Genomic DNA, 17,855 nt, shown 5'->3' on the forward strand with positions numbered 1-17,855 from the left:
AATAGTGATTGATCCGGTAAATCTCTGTAGCCACACATTCAGCCAGTCTTGCTCACGCCACATGGGAAGCAAATCTAGAGTTTTCACAATCTCGAGCCACTTTTGATCTCGAGCTTGAAGAGTTGCTCCAAGGCAGTAGCAATAAATCCTCCCCGAAGCGACGCAAATTTTTGTTTCTTGGTCTTTCTTCTAGGCGTAGCCACAGGTCGTCCCACAGTCCCTTTAGAGCAAAGAAAAATAGGGAAATATGAGGGTTCACCTGAGACACAATAGTAAAGTTGACATTGTAATAAGTGTTGAGTGCGTTGATAGGAATGTCTGTACGCAAGGAGCCATCTTTCCACTTAATGCCCAAGCTGAACGGAACAACCTCACCATTTTTGTCTTTCGTCATAAGCACAACGGGGTTGAGGATACCTGGAACAGCCGATGAGGCAAGAAGAGATGACCAGATAATACAGTTTGGTGATGTGATTGAATTGCAAAGAATCACAGGTGAATGTGGTTCGGCTGGCACAGTGGAGATATTGAGACGACGGCCCGTGGCCTTGTATGCTTCTTGAAAAGTGGTAGAGCCCTTTGTGAAGTAACACGATTTGCTCGCCCAGCTTACGGCATCGAATCTGGCTCCCGTACGTAAGAATCTAGGGATCCACATACCAAGGGTCTTCGCAAGCCGTGCTTTTCTTAGCTAAACGAGGCACCAAAAGTTGTCTGAGCTCTTCATCTGTCCTAGTGCACGCCAAAGCCGCTATAAGACCACCACCTGAAGTTCCCGAGATAATCAGCGGGAGAACGTCGTTGTCTAGAAGCGCTTTGACGATACCGAAATGCGTATAAGCGAAGCAGGCGCCTCCGCTGAGGCACAAAGCTGATTTGCCGTAGTTTTCAGAACAACTTTGAAGAATTGACGTTTTTTCTTTGCCAGCACGACCAGCGTGCTTGCATTGGTGACACAATCAATACAACGAATCACCTCGTCCACATATTCATGAACCAAATCTTTGGTGCCATAGTACTTGTGGGAGTAAAGTTGTTTGTTTTCGATTCCCGCAAAGTTCTTTTTGAGGCATCCTTGCAAAAACACCATCAAATTGGAGACGTCATTTTTTTTCCTCAACACTCTGATTCTGTGGATGGTCTTCTGGACAGTCTTGTAGTCGTAGTATGAGAACTTAGGGTTGTGAGACCACTCTTCAAGCCCAAGGTACTTGTCCAACGCTTTGGCGTTCTCCACCCACTCCTCGTATGTCTTTGAGTTTCTGAGCCGTTCTCGAAGCACCTTCCTCTCTCCTCTCCATGTGAATAGGTACTCCGACAAGGCCACATACCCTCTCACAATTGCATACAAAACACAAAATAACCACCCAAATGAGAATGAACACCAACACTGGCCATCGGAGAAGCTTATACGATGACAGGTGCCGAAACTCGTTGGTGAACCGATCTCTGGTAGACAAGCTCTCCTTCTTCTTTGGCTTGGACCCCGTTATTGGAAACCAGTCTGATGCCAGCGCTATCAACGTTGGTTTCTCCAGATTCAAGGAGTCCATCGCCTCTGCCTCCTGTTTCACTTCAGAATACTTGGGCAAACTTGGAGACGAGCTAGTCGAAAGGTAGTCGTCATCGTCCCACACGAGCGCTTTAGCAAAAGAGTGAATATCGTCTTCGTTGACGTAGGAGCAGTCTTCGTCAAAGAGCGCCGACATTGACGAAAGCTTTGAAGGTAGTAGCTTTCAGCTAGGATATGGTGAAAAGATTTCCCCAGTTTCGAGAGTGATTCGCAGATATTAGCAACCGCTGCTTCTGTCATGTGCCATGTGCGCACCTGTTGGGGTAGCAGAGGAGATAACAGCTTGAATCGGTTGGATCAGGGGCGAAAGAAACGGAATTGGGTGATTTGGTGAGGTCAATTGGTCTTGAGGGTACCAGAAAGAGAATAAATAAGTAAATCGTTTTTGATACAAAGAGCCAACTAGGGTGGGAAAGTCTATGACTATGGAAGACTTCAGCAGGAGATAAGAGTGACTTGAAAAACCACACAACAACTGAGAAAAGCCAAAAAAAAAGAAAAAAAAAGGTATTAGCTGGAGTATTCCCTCATATACTTGGCTGCTCGTTAGAAATGTTATTCTTTGTGTTTTTACTTTCTTTATTTTTATTTAAGTCAGACCAGGCGATGTCGTTGAATGATTTTCAGAGTGCATTGTTGGGTTTCGCAGCCAGCACTTTCTCAGGCAGATGAGCTGGATACAATGGGTAGATACGCATCCAGCTTGACTTAGTTTTTTCAGTAAACATCTCATCATCAGCTATAATTTAGAGAATACTTCTTAAGCCAATGAATTTTGGGAATTTTTGGTAAGTCACTTCACCTCGCAACCGGCAAGGCGAGGATCGTTTTCAGCACATGTGGTTTAAAAGCAGAAGCCTGGAAGTAAGTGAAACAATGGCCGAGCCCAAATCAAATCTGAAGAGAACCTTTTCAGAAAAAGCTCCTGTGCAGCTACAAATGTTGCTGGTGAGGTGCTGCTATGAAAAGTGGACAAAATATGGGGAAAAGGAGGGTAAATTCAAAAATCGAGCTCGTGCTCATGACACATAGTGAGGATGTCTGACTCTTATTATCGTTTTGGTGACGATTTTGTGGCGTTTTGGTTGATGGTTGAGGACTCGGAGAGGTGCATGGAGATAGTACTTTTCGCAGCCACTTCTTAAAGCGTGTAGCAATCTATCCTTGATTAATGTATGTCTAGCATTTATGAATGAAAAGGAATAAGAAAAAAGAAAAAAAAAGAGATATAACATTAGTTCAACTGCAGAAGATAGAGGACATAATCAATTAGGTCACTTTACGTAGAAGAGGTCAATACTCTGAGTCTGCTGATGCCAGAGTCAATTCGCAGTAGACTTGAGTCCACTTTCAAATGCTTGGGTTACATAGTACACAAGATATATCTTGTAGTACACGTTCAGTAGGATTTCGTGTCTTGGATCACCCTGGCACCCCTCAAAGAGTGTCTGAGTGAGTCAAATATCTCAAACAAGTTCACAGGACAGGACTGCCTGGGCTGCCGTAAATCTGCAAATTCTACATGGCCTTTTTATTTGTACCACCCGAGCAGCCTTTGATACGATGCACCCCACGACAGAATAACAATAGAAGTCATATTTTGTATGTCTTGTACGTATGTGCTTACATTTATAAAGTTGCACAATCATTTATGCTCATAATGCTTGAAGCAGGAGGCAAAAGGATCTTAGAGAGGGTTACCCTTCTTGTGTTTACCAACAACAATGAAAGGTTGGTTGATAATCTAAGCAGGCTGAGCCCATAGAAGAGTCTTCGTAGAATATTAGGAACCTCTACTATGCTCACTGCATAATTGAGAACTTCCACCCATCTATATCCTCTGACACCTTGACCAGGTCCGTGATATTAGGTGACAAGCTCGCAAGTTGCGGTTCCTCGGACTGGTTTTCTCCCTTTTGTCAAAGAGTTCCTGAGTGGGAGAATTTGCGTATCAAAAAAACGTGTAAAAAGTACTGAAAGCGCTTTTTGTCTCCTCTCGGTCTGGAAAATGATAATTAGGATATCAAGTGAGCTCGTTAGTATCATAAGACTTGAAACTTTTACCGCTGATTATGGGATCAAATGTATAACCACTCAGCTTTCCGGGTATGAAGAAGTTTCCCACTGTAGGAGGGCGCTCATAAGACGATGATCTACAATCTTTCGCCACAATCATCTCCACCAATCTGAGCACCGATTCCCTTTCGAGGGAGTTTGTTATGGCCACTATACTTTCAATCGCATATCTTCGATATAGATAACCATTGCAGCTCAATGGATTAAGCATACGAATCTCATCGCCAAGCACCGTCGAAGGCACAGCGAATTCACCATCCTTTGGCGTGAGTATGAAAGATTCACCAGAGCCATAAATTGGATGAATTCGACCTGACTGAGACTATTCATGTGAGTTGATGAGGTCAGCAGTCGTTGTGATTATTACATCAATTGCTATGCTGTTACACTGTGTACAAACTAATATCATCACCTCAAAAGAAGCAAAGGTCCAGCATTGCCTATACTTATTGAAGGAAGTATTCAAGCGACTTTCATTCATCTCCGTACCTTCATTCTTACCATACTCTATCCCAATTGTACTATGCACCCTCAGCCAGTGAAAGACACCGAACTGAAGGATCTGGCAAAAGTCTCTTTTTATTTGGAAGACTGGTGAGCTGGGGAGCATCATGAACTGGTTGTATTGCAACAGTAACTTGAAGCTTTATATAAAATTTTCGATTAGAGAATGGGTTTGCTCTTTGAACCCAAAACGCACAAATCCCAGCATTTGAGAAACGCCCAAAATTGACCAAACCTTCATCTTAGGTAAGCTCTTCAAGGATATTGTTGAATTGATTCTTCAGCACCAGCACTTTCCCTGCTTAACTCCTCTTCTCCCTAACGGTTGTAGCCCGGCTCTTGAGAATCCTACATAGATTAGTCTACCTTCACTTCACTACAACGTGCTATGCCAATCTCCATTCTCGACATTGAAGGCACTGTGTGTCCCATCAGCTTCGTCAAAGAGACTTTATTTCCCTATTTCCTCGATAAAGTACCGGAATACTTGAACACGGTCACTTTTCCTTTAGATCCATCCCACGGTGCCCTCGCAAAAACACTTCTGGGGTTTCCATCTGAACATACTCAAAGCAAGGACACTTTATTACGTCACCTCAGGCAATTGGTCGAAAATGACGTCAAGGAGGTGAACTTGAAGGCCTTTCAAGGAACTGTTTGGAAGGAGGGTTACGAAAAGGGCGACATAATGGCTCCAGTGTACCAAGATGCTATAGATTTCATAAGGAGTCCAGAGAATAAGATCTACATATATTCATCGGGGTCAATTCCAGCCCAGATATTGCTCTTCCAACACGTAAACGTTGAGGGAAAATCCACCGACTTGACCTCGTTCATTCTGGGTTACTTTGATATAAGCACTGCTGGGTACAAGCAGGAAAGAAAAACCTACGAAAAGATAGTCAAGGAAATAAGCGCGCCGGCCAGCGAACTCACCTTCTACTCAGACGTGACTAAAGAAGTCGAAGCTGCTACAGAAGCTGGTCTTAAAGCGGTAATAGTTGTGCGTCCAGGGAACGCTCCACTTTCGGCTGGAGACAAAGACAAGTTCAAAGTGATTGAGAGCTTTTCAACTGTGAATTGAGCCAGGAATTCCACTCGTATTATGTGGGCATTAGTATACAGTAATCCTCCGTTGAGTTCTTGTTTGTACACCTTGTCTAAGTGTCACGGAACAAGATGTCAGCAGCAACCTCCTCGTTCTTATCACACGCCATGTAGACCTGAATTACCAAGTTACGCTCGAAGCCCAACTCGCACAATCTATTTATGGCGCTCTCATCTTGCTCAGTCAACGTAATACGGACAGTGCCTTCTTCTTGTTCACCTTCACCGCCTTCACCTTCGATTTCAAATCCCAAGTCATCGTCGTCACCGCCAGTGCCCAAAAAGGTTCTCATGAAGCCCTCAGGATCTTGTTCAACCATCTCTGCAATTTGTGGGTTGGATGCAGCGAGCTGGTCCAACATTGGCTGGATCAACTCAGGATTACTTTGAAGCGCCGCTCTGAGGGTAGCCAATTGGCTGCTGTGATCGTCAAGGTTAGGCTCTGCGTGGGCATCTTCGCCACGTTCGCCGGCAGCTGCAGCCTCAGCAGCCTCAAACATGTTCTCGTGAGGTTGTGCTTCCTCCCTCGAGGTGTCTTGCTCAGTTGGGGCAGCAGCGTCTGTAGAAGTCTCGGTGTTGGGGGCAGCAGCGGGCGCCTGAGGTTGCGCTGGACGAGCCAACGACTCTGGAATTCCCGTGAGCAAATACTCTACAGCTCTATGCGGGTTGTTGAACGCAGCACGCAACGCTTGTTCGATTTGAGGACGCTCGTAGCCCATCTCCAACATGTTCTGGATGGCCGCTTCTCTCAGAGCCAGAGCTAAAATCAGCAGCGCCAGTCGTCTCACCTTCAGCAGGAGCAGCTGAAGATGTATTAGCACCAGAAGCACCAGAAGCACCAGAAGCAGTAGCGGGTTTATCTTCACTCTTACTCTCTTTGGGTTTGTCACCAGCTGGTTGAGGCGTAGGCGTTTTCTTCTGCCCACCATAAATATGATAGAATCCCCTTCCTTGATTTTGAAATCCAGCAAAGGTTTATCGTCCTGAAGCACTTTACCCGAGTAAACGAACTTCAATTGCAGAGGATCGACATCCTTTGCAGTGGCGACCTTCTCCTTGGCCAGCGAAACCTGAAGAGTTAGTAATGGCAGAACAAATCATTCTTTATATCAAGTGCATACCAAGTCGGAAGGCTCGACGTCAACCTGTACGGTTTGCTTCTTCAAGTCTCTGAAGGTGACTTGCATCGTAAATGGTGGGTTAGCTGGTTGAGGTGAGTGTTTGATATGGCGGCAGGGCTGGTGGAGTATGTGCACACCGTGGTGTCAGGAGGAAGACAAGCGCAGAACTAAAGGAGGAGGGAGGAGTCGAATTAAGAGGAAATCTTCATTTAAATTGCTGTTTATGAATTGGTATTGAGAGATTCGACTTCCAGGATTCTGGTATGCTACCTGGTGGTGTTGGTTTAGACGATGTACGCTTGGTAGACCATTCCGAGGACACTCGCTTAAGATGTATGAATTCAAGTTAAGCGAGTGTCAAAAAGAATGTATATACAAAAATATAAATATATAAATGTACCATTAGATTTAGGAACTGGCTGCTAGTGCTTCTTGCCTGTTGTTTCAATAAAAGGGAAAAAGTTGGAAAGCAACCATTGCTCCGTTACATACCTCCACAGAGTGAAGATAGTTATCAGTGAAGACTATATGATTCCTAAATATAATTCCTTTTGGCAATGAATTCCCTTATAAAGCATCAAATTCTATGTCCTGATTCATAAATTGTTATAATCATCAGAAAAAAAAATCGTTTGATGCTGACAAGATAGGCTCATGCTAAAAGCTCCTATTGGTACAGAAAATGTGAGATTCATACGTCGAACATTAAAACGATAAAAACATCTCGATATATGGAAGTACTTACAGTTGGTTGACTTGACAAATTTCAAATTCATCGAGTAAGCACAAATAGAAATCCTTGCCATGTTTAGAGATCAAAATTGTCTTCCTTGATGAAGTCTACTATAAGTGATACATACAAATTCAGACTGCCTAGGCCCCAATGCGTCAATGGAAGTCACTAGATAATTTTTCATGGTAACACGAAGAAAAGTCTGAGCATCGATCGTAAATCACTTTTGCTTTAGAGCTTGGAATCTAGGACTTCGAAATTTTGACATCTACGGGTTCTCAAAAAGGTCCGCAAAGCAGATTGATTTCTGAGAATGGTCGATTCTCGGTATTTTGCAGCCATTTCGCAGCCAAAATGTCGCTCGCAAGCACTTCATGCCCATCACACACCACTTTATATTGCTGAAATATGAATCTTAGGAATGAGTGCTCAGCCCTCTCTAGACGTTGAGTCTCGTTTTAATTTGATCATTTAACAGTCCCTCTCTAATTTGGAGGTCATTTAACAGTCCCTTTACGCGACAGTTCTCCTCTGTCCCCTACACACATGACACGATACTACCAACAAAATAAAAACTTACGCAAACAATGGGCCCCATCGTAATAGTTTGCTCTCGAGTCCAAGCGATCGAACCGACTTCAAGGCCTTGTATCAGCCAAAAACACCTTGGAGACGTCAGCCATCCATGGTGCCTGCACACAACTTGGGAACGTTGCAACACCTCGATGAGACCTGATGAAAAAAACAGTCACACAGCCCTTGTGACCGACAAAGTACCTGTACCCCATACTATCAACAAATGTCTGAGAACCAAAACACACTGTTACGAGAGCTGGATCACCATTCACTAGATCCAGTCTCTGAACAGCCGGATCACGCCGAGAATGGTCCCGATGACCACGACAATTTAGCGTTGGAAAGTGCCATTGGCGATGCCTTCAAACAGTTTGGGTTCCTCGGCGAGGAACATGAGCACAAGGAGAGCGACAGGCCGGAAGGTAACATCGAAAAGGAATCGCGTCATGTAGACGAGTTGAATCTAGAAGAGTCCGTCTCACAGGCGTTCGCATCGATTGGACTGAGCACGGATAACTACAGTAATCAAGAGAGGGTAGACTCACCAAGTAAGAGCCATGATGAGGAGACGAGCGAAAGTAAGGCAGACCATGAAGTCAAGCATGAGGACATGAATGAGGAGCTCAATTTAGAAGATGTCATTGGTGATGCTTTTAGAAGTATAACTGGCAACGGTGCCTCAGAAGAGGGACACCGTGAAGTAAACGATGAGCAAGCCTCTCAGGAACAAAATCACTACATTGAGCAATTCAATTCTCAAGGTCAGAATCAATCTGAACTGCTACAGCAGGAACAGCATAGCTTCTCAAACCAGCCAAGTCGGGTGCCCCAACATCAGGAGGAAGTACATCAAAATAAAGAGATTCCCGAGAATGCTCCCAAGCAGTCGCCAAATTTGGCGCGGGTTAATCAAGCTGCACATACAGAGCTGAGTCATCAGCAAAATGACAGCCAAGATGGCCACCTAAAGAATGAAGAAGAAGCCACTGTTGGGGATGATGATGCGAATCTCGAAGAAGCCATTGGTGCTGCATTTCAGTCACTTGTTGATCAACAAGAAGGTAAGAAAGAGTCTCAACAACAGCCTTCGCCAAGTGATATTGGATCAAGCAACCCAAAAGCTGCTCCCATCCCCAATCGTCGAGAATCTGTAAGTCGTTTGGAAGACAACATCGATCTTGCTGGTCTAGTATCGAATGTTGTCCAACAAATTGCCGGTGAAAATGAGGCTGTTAACGTCGAAAGTGCCATTCCTAAAGACGTTCTACAGGAGTTGGCCGCCGAAATTACGCACCAAGTTCACGTCAGCGACGAGAGCCATCCAAAAGTGGAAATCCCACTGCTTGACGAGAGTGTTTTGATGCATTTTCAGAAGGAGGCCAACAAGGAGGAAGACAAGCAACAAGGCAACCCAATTTCTAGCGCTCTTGCAAGTGCTGTCAGAACTGCAATAAAGAAGGTTCCTCAGGGTAATGTTACCGAAAAGCAGCACGCAAAAGAAGGAGATCACGATTTGGAGAACTTGCAAATGAATGAAATTTTTCAAAACGCTTTTGATATGGCCATGCTGAAACCTCAGGAGCTTTTGACGTCGTTCGAAGGTGAACCTGAACTTTCACTTCCGGACGAAGTGAAACGAGCTGCAGCATCCGCCAAAAGTCAAACAGTTTCAAATGCTGCCAAAATAGCTGCTCTCTCTGTCAAGGATGCTCTCGACAAGAAATCTAGCGAAGCAAACCATCGTGGAGCAGAACAGGAAAGGAAAAAGTCTCTTTCAATCGCCGAGACTTTGGCATATCATAGGTCCGCCATGAATGCAAAGAAGCCACCAGTCGAGAAACCACCTACACAGCAAAACAAGCTCACAAGTCTGACACTGAATCCTCAACTTTCCAATATACTCTCCTCGCTATCACAGCACATCCAGTCAGGCAGTCAGTCACAAAACCTCATGCTGCTCATTCGTCTGATGACAAATGCTTTGATGCACAACAAGGGCACCCACCTAACAAGCTCTTTTGTGCAAGAAACTTTAACCTCTCTTCGTGAAGCTCCTGATGCACATAAGTTCTTTATTGATAACCTAACATTTGCCAAGGAATTTTTAGCGAGCAGTGAATTTGGTGATTTCGATAAGGCATCACTTATAATAGACACCGTTTTGGAAACCCTTTTGTCCAAAGAGAATCGACCACCTGTTGACAGTTCAGTGGAGGTACCAAAATCGGAAGCGAGTGACATGATGGACCTTTACAACAGTGTTTTGAACACACTTACTTCATTTGGCACTTTGAGGGGAAGAAATGGAATCCTCGGTGTGAAACCAGATACAGAGTCAGAGGAGTACAAAGAACGGGTCCGGCTCGATAATAGAGAACGCAAGAAGAAATGGAGGGAGGGTAACGCTGAGCGTAACAAGGACAATGACCTTCGCTCACGTGTGATCAAAAGAGCCAATGTTATGTTTGGAGAGCAAAATACGGAAGAAAAGAAGGCTTGGATTGAGGAAGAGTTTCACAACAGGCGTATGAAGAGAATTGCGAAGCAGAAGAAAGAGGAGGCAAAAATTTCGGGAAACAAGACCTTTAATGAGGAACTTATGGAAAAGTCATCTAAAACCCCAATTCATTGAACCATGACGAAGTCTTTATCAAGCGCTTGACGAATGCGTTCAACTTAGTCACCGAGCTCGGATCCCGGGAGGAGCCTAAAGCAATTATGAATGCAACGTCTGCAGTTATAGCACTGGTGACAGGTTCCTACGCAGTTATGGCCGGAAGGACCGAGAAAAAGGTGGTCACAACAGCTATGACTCAAGTCTTGAATACTATCCTCGATTCAACAGTCAAAACTGGCGATTACTCGAGATTATCATTTTTGCTCAAGAGCGAGGAGTCCGCTCCTTCTGCTCCAACATATGATACGAAGGAATTGATGAATCGCATATCTGAATTGACAGGAAGCTCAAGTTCATTGAAAGGTGCTTCAGCCTTTGAAGTTCTCAAAAACTCTCAAAAACGACTTGGCTTTGAAATTGCCGGCAATGATAACAAGAGGAACAAAGTGGAAGATTCCAATCGCGGCATTTTAGAAACCGACAAGAATAGCATCAATCGCATTCAGTCTGAGATCGATCAACTCAGAAACTCAATTTCCACATCAGCTTCTGGAGGATTCTTGACTCTGGGGTTGAAAATGCCTCTGTATAAAGTCACAACCTCGAGCGTGAAGGAAGAATCACCTCGGCCTTTACCAAAAGGGCCACTGCCTTTCATCTCAAACAAATTAGATTCCTTGGGAGAAGTTTCATTACGTTCTGGTTTGAAAAAACCTGGAAGCTTTCAGAAGCCAGCTGTATCCAAGCAACAGAGGCGAGGAAACAATCTCGGGTTTCCTCCTCTCTACTCAGCCTCATTTGAGCTGAAATAATGATATTCAGTTTTAAATCTGTATTACTACTTTCATAGATTAACGACAAGAATAATGACTCAAGCAATAGGGGTAGTTTCTTTGAGAAGCCATGCGTAGGCACGATACTCGCCGATCTTCAAGAGCATATTGCCAAAGTCATCGACTATAGATTGGTGATAACTGTTGATCCAACGCTTCTCAACGGAGCTTAGGTACTGGGGGTCGATGAGATTGAGACCAAGAGGAACTTTAGTCAAGTAGTTGAAGGCTAAGAACTCTTCGCCCTGGCGTGACTTGCCGACCTTGGACTTGATAATCTCGAGCTCACTTTCCACTCTGAACCCAAACTGACCATCCACATAAAAGCCAGGTTCGTTTGTAAGAATTCCTCCTTCTTTGAAATAGACAGCATTGCCAGAGCCACCGGCAGTAGTCAGGATGTACAATGGACCCTCGTGAACGTTTCCGAACGCACCCACACCATGACCGGTCCCGTGATTGAAGTCAAGGCCCTCGTTCCATAATGCTTGCCTGGAATATGCATCTAGGATGGTGCCTGAGGCTGGACTTTCAGCAGGAAATTTAGCCATAGCCACGGCAATATGACCCTTGAGTACAAGAGTGAAATATTTCATCATCTCATGAGTGAGACCATCAGGCCCAAATTTGAATGTTCTTGTGATATCAGTAGTGCCTTCAAGATAATGCCCACCCGAGTCGATGAGGTAAGGAAGTTTGGGGTCGATGATTGCATTATTATCTTTTGTTGGCTCGTAGTGAATTATAGCAGCGTTAGGTCCCGTGGATGAAATTGTCTCGTAAGACAAGCCCTTGAAACTTGGAAATCTTGCTCGAATGCTGTATATTTTCTGTGCTGCTTCGTATTCGTTGATTTTATTCTTCTTGTGGATCAACTCATTTTCTAACCAAGCGAAGAAAATGATGAACACCAAAGAATCCTTCGCTTGCGCCACTTTTGCATTCAAAAGCTCAGTTTTATTCTTGACCAACTTGAGCACAGCGACGACTGAATTATAGATTAGAGTTTGCCTGGAGACAGACAGCGGTAACGATGTGAGAAGAGCGTAGTTGCAGGCGGATTTTGAGGGAAGGATCACTCTAACCGAGTGATCATGAACTGTTGCCTTAATTGTAGATAGATCCGAATAAAAGCTCTCGTACGACTTAATGGATAAGGATTCAATCGACAAAAGATAAGGCTTGACAGAGGCAATGATATCATTGTCAGCGTAAAGCCATACTTTGTCTAGGGAGACAACAGCATATGCAAAGAAGAATGGCGAAAATGGAATAGAGTGGTCAGCCCGCAAGTTGAACAACCACCCAACATCGTCCAAGGCCGTGATGACGAGGTGGGTGGCGCCCTTCTGACGAATGATGTTTCTGACTCTTGCGATCTTATCATTGGTTGATTCGCCAGAATACTGAGCTGTGTAGACGTAGGCCTTGTCTCGAGTTCTAGAAGGCTTTTCATTTCCCCATACTTCATCCACTAAATTGTACTCAATAAAAGGCTTGAAAACGACTCCTCTGTATCTCAGAGTGCTGCTGAAGTACTGCCCAACAGAGAGACTCAACAACTTGGGATCCACAGAAATTATATTAGAAAATTTGCTGGAAGCGGCCCTTTTGAGTGCAAACTCTTGCCAACTGGGGTACCCTACCTGTCCCTGTTTCAACAATTGCCAATACTTCAAATCAAGCTCTTTTTCCGCTTGCAAGAAGTAACGACCATCTGTAGACAACGCAGCCTCTCCAGACAAGGTCTCCGCGTCGTCAAGAGTCACTACAGCGATACCAGCGCTGCCCTTGAACCCCGTAAGAAACTCTCTTCTTTTATCAGCCACGGCAGTGAATTCAGACTGGTGCTCATCCTCAGAAGGCACGATATAAACGGCAATATTATGTCTTTTCATGAGCTTACGCAACTCTTTGAGTTTTTCGCCAGCCCCTAGCTTACTCTGAACGGTTCCAGCCAGTGGGAGTTCAGGGAGTGGGTCAGAATCCAGAGGACTCAGAGAATGGAGCATGGCCTCCAAATCGTCAGGGGGATTCTCTGGCATTGGAGGCGCTCTGGGAAGGCAGCTTGTGATCCAGCCCTTGAGTGACCAAGTGGACAGATCCTCGGGTTTCTGAAGAAGAGGTTGCTTTTCCATAGTAGTTGGCAATCTCAGGTAGGGTACTTCAGCGAGCCACTATATATGGGCGATAACGGTGGGTACAGCACGTGATGGTACGGCTCCAAAAGCTAGAATTGAAATAACGGTACAAAATGGTGCTCAATAATGAGATTCCCTAAGAATTCGTAAGAAACCCTGTAGATCTTGGTGTGAATGTACCTCTTTAAGGGATGGGTGGAATTTGGCAAAAGCCAGTGAGGCACGATTTCGCAGCCAAGTGACAGCAGAGGGATAAAACTCCGATGTTAAGACGACGATCTACTTCACTCAAAGAGAAGCCTCCACAATTATGCGCATAATGCACCTGGAGACTTGAACCACCTTTCTAATGCCTTTCTGTTCAGACAGAGGCCTTGCTCATCGCTGGGTCAACCATGGTCAGTGGGTACAATAGACATACTTCGCAGCCATCATATATCTAGAAACTTTTTTCGAGACAAAGGCTTGCGACAGCTCCCTGAGTTCAAGGATCTATTTCACCTCTCAACTATTTATAACCCTATGCTCAAACTACGTAGTCAGAATCTGGGTAGATACATATCTACATGACTGGGACTGGAAAAGCAGTTTTCGCAGCCATTAAATGACCACAGCACTCAGCACCATTTCTATGCACATTCGTCTCAATTTCCATGCAATGGTACGATTTGACTCTTCCCTTCTCTGTTCCACTGAGTTTGTTATGAATTGATAAAAATTTCCTGCTGACTTGGAGAATCCATCATCTATACATTGCCTTGTTCAATGTGACCTGCACACAGTCCTCCATCTACATCAACAACGCGTCTCGCCTCCACCAAAACAACTCATCAACCAAAACCTCCTGATCTCATATCATGGGCAAACTTCTAGGCCTAGAATTGCACAACTTCAAGTCGTACAAGGGCACCGCCAATGTTGGCTTTGGCGATGCCAATTTCACGTCGATTATCGGGCCCAATGGAGCAGGCAAGTCCAACATGATGGATGCGATCTCGTTCGTCTTAGGCGTGCAGTCGTTTCATTTGAGGTCTTCTGGGCTCAAGGATTTGATTTATAGGGGCAGAATTGGCGAATATGAGACAACTCAGAATTGTGACTTGGCGTATGTTAGGGCCATCTACGAGAAGTCCAACGGGGAAAGAATGGTGCTTCAAAGACTGATTAACGCGACTGGCACAAGCGACTATAAAATTAACGACAAAAGTGTCACTGCGCTTCAATACACGATGATACTCAAGGAGGAAAATATTTTGGTGAAGGCTAGGAATTTTCTTGTATTCCAGGGTGATATCGAGAATGTCGCGTCGCAAGAACCTAAGCAGCTTGCAAACTTAATTGAGACGATTTCGGGTTCAGCTCAGTACGCCGCTGATTACGATACACTTTTGGAGGAAAAAAATAAGGCGGTGGAGCTTCATGCAGAGGTTTTCTCCAGGAAGAGAAACCTCACTACAGAGTCGAAACAGTACAAAGAGCAAATGAGAGAGGGAGATCTTCGAAGAGAAATTGAGCGAGAGAAACAAATACATCAAGATTTTGCACCTTTATAAGCTTTTTCATAATGAGCGAAAGCACTTCAAGATAAAGGCTGACGTGAGAAGTGTGTCTGAACGAGTTCTTAATCATCGGCGAAACTTGGCAGCCTCAGAAGTCGCTTTCAAGAACTTGGCAGCGGAAACGTCAGCTCAAGAGCTCCAAGTGAAGAAGCTCGAGCAGAGTATTGCTGACCTTCGCCAGCGCATGGAGGAAGCTAAGCGTGGTTTGCTCCCATCTCAATCCAGCAAAAAGCTTCTCGAAAACAAGATTGCATTCACAAAGAAGAAGATTGATGATTTGGAGAATGACATACGCGCACAATCTGATCAGGAAGAGTCACTCAAACGAAGCTCCGGGATACTGAAGCTAACTATGCTGCTTTTTCCAGAAAATTTGCTGAACTAGAGCAGCAGATCAACATCCCCAAGGAAGGTGTGAATGAGTACGAGGCCTTACGTGGGCAATACTTGACCGACTCCGGGTCTCAGCTTGAGAGTGATTTAGCGATTGTAAATGCAGATAGGGAGTCATTAGAGATCTCACTCAAGGACCTCCAGCTTCAAAGAGAACAGTCGGCAAGCCGCGTACTTGAACTAGAGTCCAAAGCCCATGTCAATCTTGGGCTGACTTTGCATGATCTCAACGCACGGATACAAGACATTGATCTGATGATCTCTGCAAAGTGGAAAGAAAAGGAAGCTTTACAAAAGCGTCAGGAGGTTGCCTCGTTCAAGATGCTCGAGTTCAACTCAGAGCTTAAAGATGTTCTCTCGCGTCTTGAGGAGCTATCTTCTGATCAAAAAGAAACTAAGAAGCAGAGAGAGCTTCGTGACAATGTCGCCATGCTCAGGTCAGTGTTACCTGAGGGATCCATCAAAGGCCTTCTCTATGACCTCGTGCAAGCAACTCAAAGGAAATACGAACTTGCATTGCTGACGGTTCTTGGTGCTGACTATGACTCTATTGTTGTGGACACAACCGCAACGGCACATAAATGCATCGATATTTTGAAGGAGAGGCGGGCTGGTCTTGCATCTTTCATTCCCTTGAATTCTGTTGTTAATGAGCCAATGAACTTGAACTACCTCAGATCACTTCATGAGGAGGCACGTTCGGCAATTGATGTTGTGAAATATGATGATCCCACCATAGAGAGAGCTGTTCAGTATGCTGCTGGCAATGCTATAATCGTGGAAAATCTAGATATTGCCCGAGAACTAAAATGGAATTTTCATGAGGTGATTCTGTGCAAGTTTGTTTCCATTGATGGCTCTGTGATTCACAAGTCGGGCCTTATGACTGGTGGACAACAAGAAAAGCGTGCTGGAGCAACAGCCAGGTGGGGTAAGAATGAGATGAACCAGCTTCTCAAGAGGAAGGATGAGATCGCCTCGGCGCTTGAAAGGATTGCCAAGGAGAGACCGTCCGCGATTGAGACAAACTCTTTGACTGAAGAGATATCGCAACTCGAAGCCCTCAAGCCATCCCTCCGCAGCCGGGCCGCCGTTTTAGAGCGTCAAATTTTCGAGGCAAATCAAGAAGTTGCATTCCTTAAAGAAGGCGAGCAAGAGATTGACGATAAAGTAAGGAGAAAGCAAGAGGACCTTGGAGCGTTGAAGTCAGAAATAGAAAGTTATGAGTCCCAAATCCAAGAGGTAAAAAGAAGGATTTATTCGAACTTTTGTGACAAATATGGCCTCAGTTCTATTAGTGATTACGAGCTCACGCACGGCACCGCTCTTCGAGGAAGAGTTAGGGAGAAGACTGAGTTCGAGAAGTCAATTACATCATTAAAGAACCAGATATCATTTCACGAGGAGAGACGCAATGAGACCATCGCAAGAAAGGAGAGACTTGAAAATGATATTGCCAGGAGCACGAGTGATTTTAAAAGGCTTCATGACGAGATAAAAAAGGCAGAGGAGAAACTTCATCGAATTGAACAAGATATTGAAGAGGAGCTGATAAACAGGAGTGTCTTGGTGGAAGCTTTGCAGACAAAGATGAGAGAGGCTTCAATTAAAGAGTCTGAAATGAAGGAGATAGAGTATGAGGTGAAGAATCTCACACGTGAATTGGGTCACTTTGAAGAGACCCTCCTAAAGGTTGACGCTGACAGATACAACATGATCAAGAACTGCAAGATCGAGGATATTGATTTACCACTTGAAGATGGCTTTTTAGATGCTATTTCGCTCGATGTTGAGAACACCTCCCACGCAGTGTACCAAGTGCACATTGACTACTCCTTACTCGAGTCGAGATTGAAAGACAGCTACTCTGTACGGACTGAGGCTGAAATCAGAGCTAAGATCGAGAACATGGAGAACGAACTACATACTCTCACGCCAAATGCCAAAGCCCTTGAGAGACTTCAGGAAGTTGACCAAAAGCTAAAGGATTTTGACAGAGAATTTAGCAAGGCTAAGCACAACGTGAACAGATCTACCTCTAAATTTAATGAGGTCAGAGACAAGAGAAAGGAACTATTTATGGACGCCTTCAATCATATATCTGATAGGATTGATAAAGTCTACAAATCACTAACGAGCTCTACTACGTCCTCTCTTGGAGGATCGGCCTATCTTACTTTAGAGGATGATGAGGAGCCGTTCTCCGCTGGTATCAAATACCATGCCATGCCTCCATTAAAGCGTTTCAGAGATATGGAGCTCTTGTCTGGTGGGGAGAAAACAATGGCAGCTTTGGCTTTGCTCTTTGCAATTCACTCATACCATCCATCTCCGTTTTTTGTTCTCGACGAAATCGATGCATCCTTAGATAACGGTAACGTGAAAAAGATTGCCAGGTACATCAAGGAAAACTCAGGGCCCGGGTTCCAATTCATCGTCATTTCATTGAAAAGCACTATGTTTGAAAATTCTGAAGCCTTAGTAGGTATCTACAGAGACCAAAGAGAAAATTGTTCGAAGACCATTGGGCTTGACTTGCGTCAGTACCCTGAAGAGCAGGAGAAGATCGCGATTCCCGAGAGCCATCAAATCGCAGCGGCCGAAACTTGATTACGCGCGGTA

The 17,855-nt window shown here is 44.6% G+C and overlaps 7 protein-coding genes across 7 annotated transcripts; 4 read left to right on the forward strand and 3 right to left on the reverse strand. All coding sequences in view use genetic code 12, as the record gives it.

Annotated features, from left to right (window-relative positions):
• Nucleotides 1–52: 52 nt before the first annotated feature.
• CJI96_0004295 (uncharacterized protein) lies at nucleotides 53–1,709 on the reverse strand (the record flags this gene model as incomplete). The annotated part of the gene is made up of 4 exons (XM_054702189.1): nucleotides 53–599; nucleotides 661–871; nucleotides 913–1,252; nucleotides 1,332–1,709. 4 exons carry the CDS (start codon nucleotides 1,707–1,709, stop codon nucleotides 53–55), a joined length of 1,476 nt encoding a protein of 491 aa, XP_054558164.1.
• A 2,832-nt stretch (nucleotides 1,710–4,541) lies between these two features.
• CJI96_0004296 (putative acireductone synthase) lies at nucleotides 4,542–5,237 on the forward strand (the record flags this gene model as incomplete). The annotated part of the gene is made up of 1 exon (XM_029036549.2): nucleotides 4,542–5,237. One exon carries the CDS (start codon nucleotides 4,542–4,544, stop codon nucleotides 5,235–5,237), a length of 696 nt encoding a protein of 231 aa, XP_028888646.2.
• Nucleotides 5,238–5,313: 76 nt separating this feature from the next.
• On the reverse strand, nucleotides 5,314–6,447 carry RAD23 (Rad23p; the record flags this gene model as incomplete). Its single annotated transcript, XM_029036550.2, has 2 exons — nucleotides 5,314–6,330; nucleotides 6,382–6,447. 2 exons carry the CDS (start codon nucleotides 6,445–6,447, stop codon nucleotides 5,314–5,316), a joined length of 1,083 nt encoding a protein of 360 aa, XP_028888647.2.
• A 1,466-nt stretch (nucleotides 6,448–7,913) lies between these two features.
• CJI96_0004298 (SPP41 family protein) lies at nucleotides 7,914–10,322 on the forward strand (the record flags this gene model as incomplete). Its single annotated transcript, XM_029036551.2, has 1 exon — nucleotides 7,914–10,322. The coding sequence occupies one exon, from the start codon at nucleotides 7,914–7,916 to the stop codon at nucleotides 10,320–10,322; it is 2,409 nt and encodes an 802-aa protein (XP_028888648.2).
• Nucleotides 10,323–10,498: 176 nt separating this feature from the next.
• On the forward strand, nucleotides 10,499–11,119 carry CJI96_0004299 (uncharacterized protein; the record flags this gene model as incomplete). Its single annotated transcript, XM_054702190.1, has 1 exon — nucleotides 10,499–11,119. One exon carries the CDS (start codon nucleotides 10,499–10,501, stop codon nucleotides 11,117–11,119), a length of 621 nt encoding a protein of 206 aa, XP_054558165.1.
• A 59-nt stretch (nucleotides 11,120–11,178) lies between these two features.
• Nucleotides 11,179–13,278, reverse strand: CJI96_0004300 (uncharacterized protein; the record flags this gene model as incomplete). The annotated part of the gene is made up of 1 exon (XM_029036552.2): nucleotides 11,179–13,278. The coding sequence occupies one exon, from the start codon at nucleotides 13,276–13,278 to the stop codon at nucleotides 11,179–11,181; it is 2,100 nt and encodes a 699-aa protein (XP_028888649.2).
• Nucleotides 13,279–14,138: 860 nt separating this feature from the next.
• SMC1 (cohesin subunit SMC1) lies at nucleotides 14,139–17,843 on the forward strand (the record flags this gene model as incomplete). The annotated part of the gene is made up of 3 exons (XM_054702191.1): nucleotides 14,139–14,749; nucleotides 14,886–15,155; nucleotides 15,209–17,843. The coding sequence occupies 3 exons, from the start codon at nucleotides 14,139–14,141 to the stop codon at nucleotides 17,841–17,843; spliced, it is 3,516 nt and encodes a 1,171-aa protein (XP_054558166.1).
• Between the last annotated feature and the right edge of the window lie 12 nt (nucleotides 17,844–17,855).

The sequence above is a fragment of the Candidozyma auris genome, chromosome 5, assembly GCF_003013715.1.
Source record: "Candidozyma auris chromosome 5, complete sequence".
In the NCBI taxonomy this organism is placed as follows: Eukaryota; Fungi; Ascomycota; class Pichiomycetes; order Serinales; family Metschnikowiaceae; genus Candidozyma; species Candidozyma auris.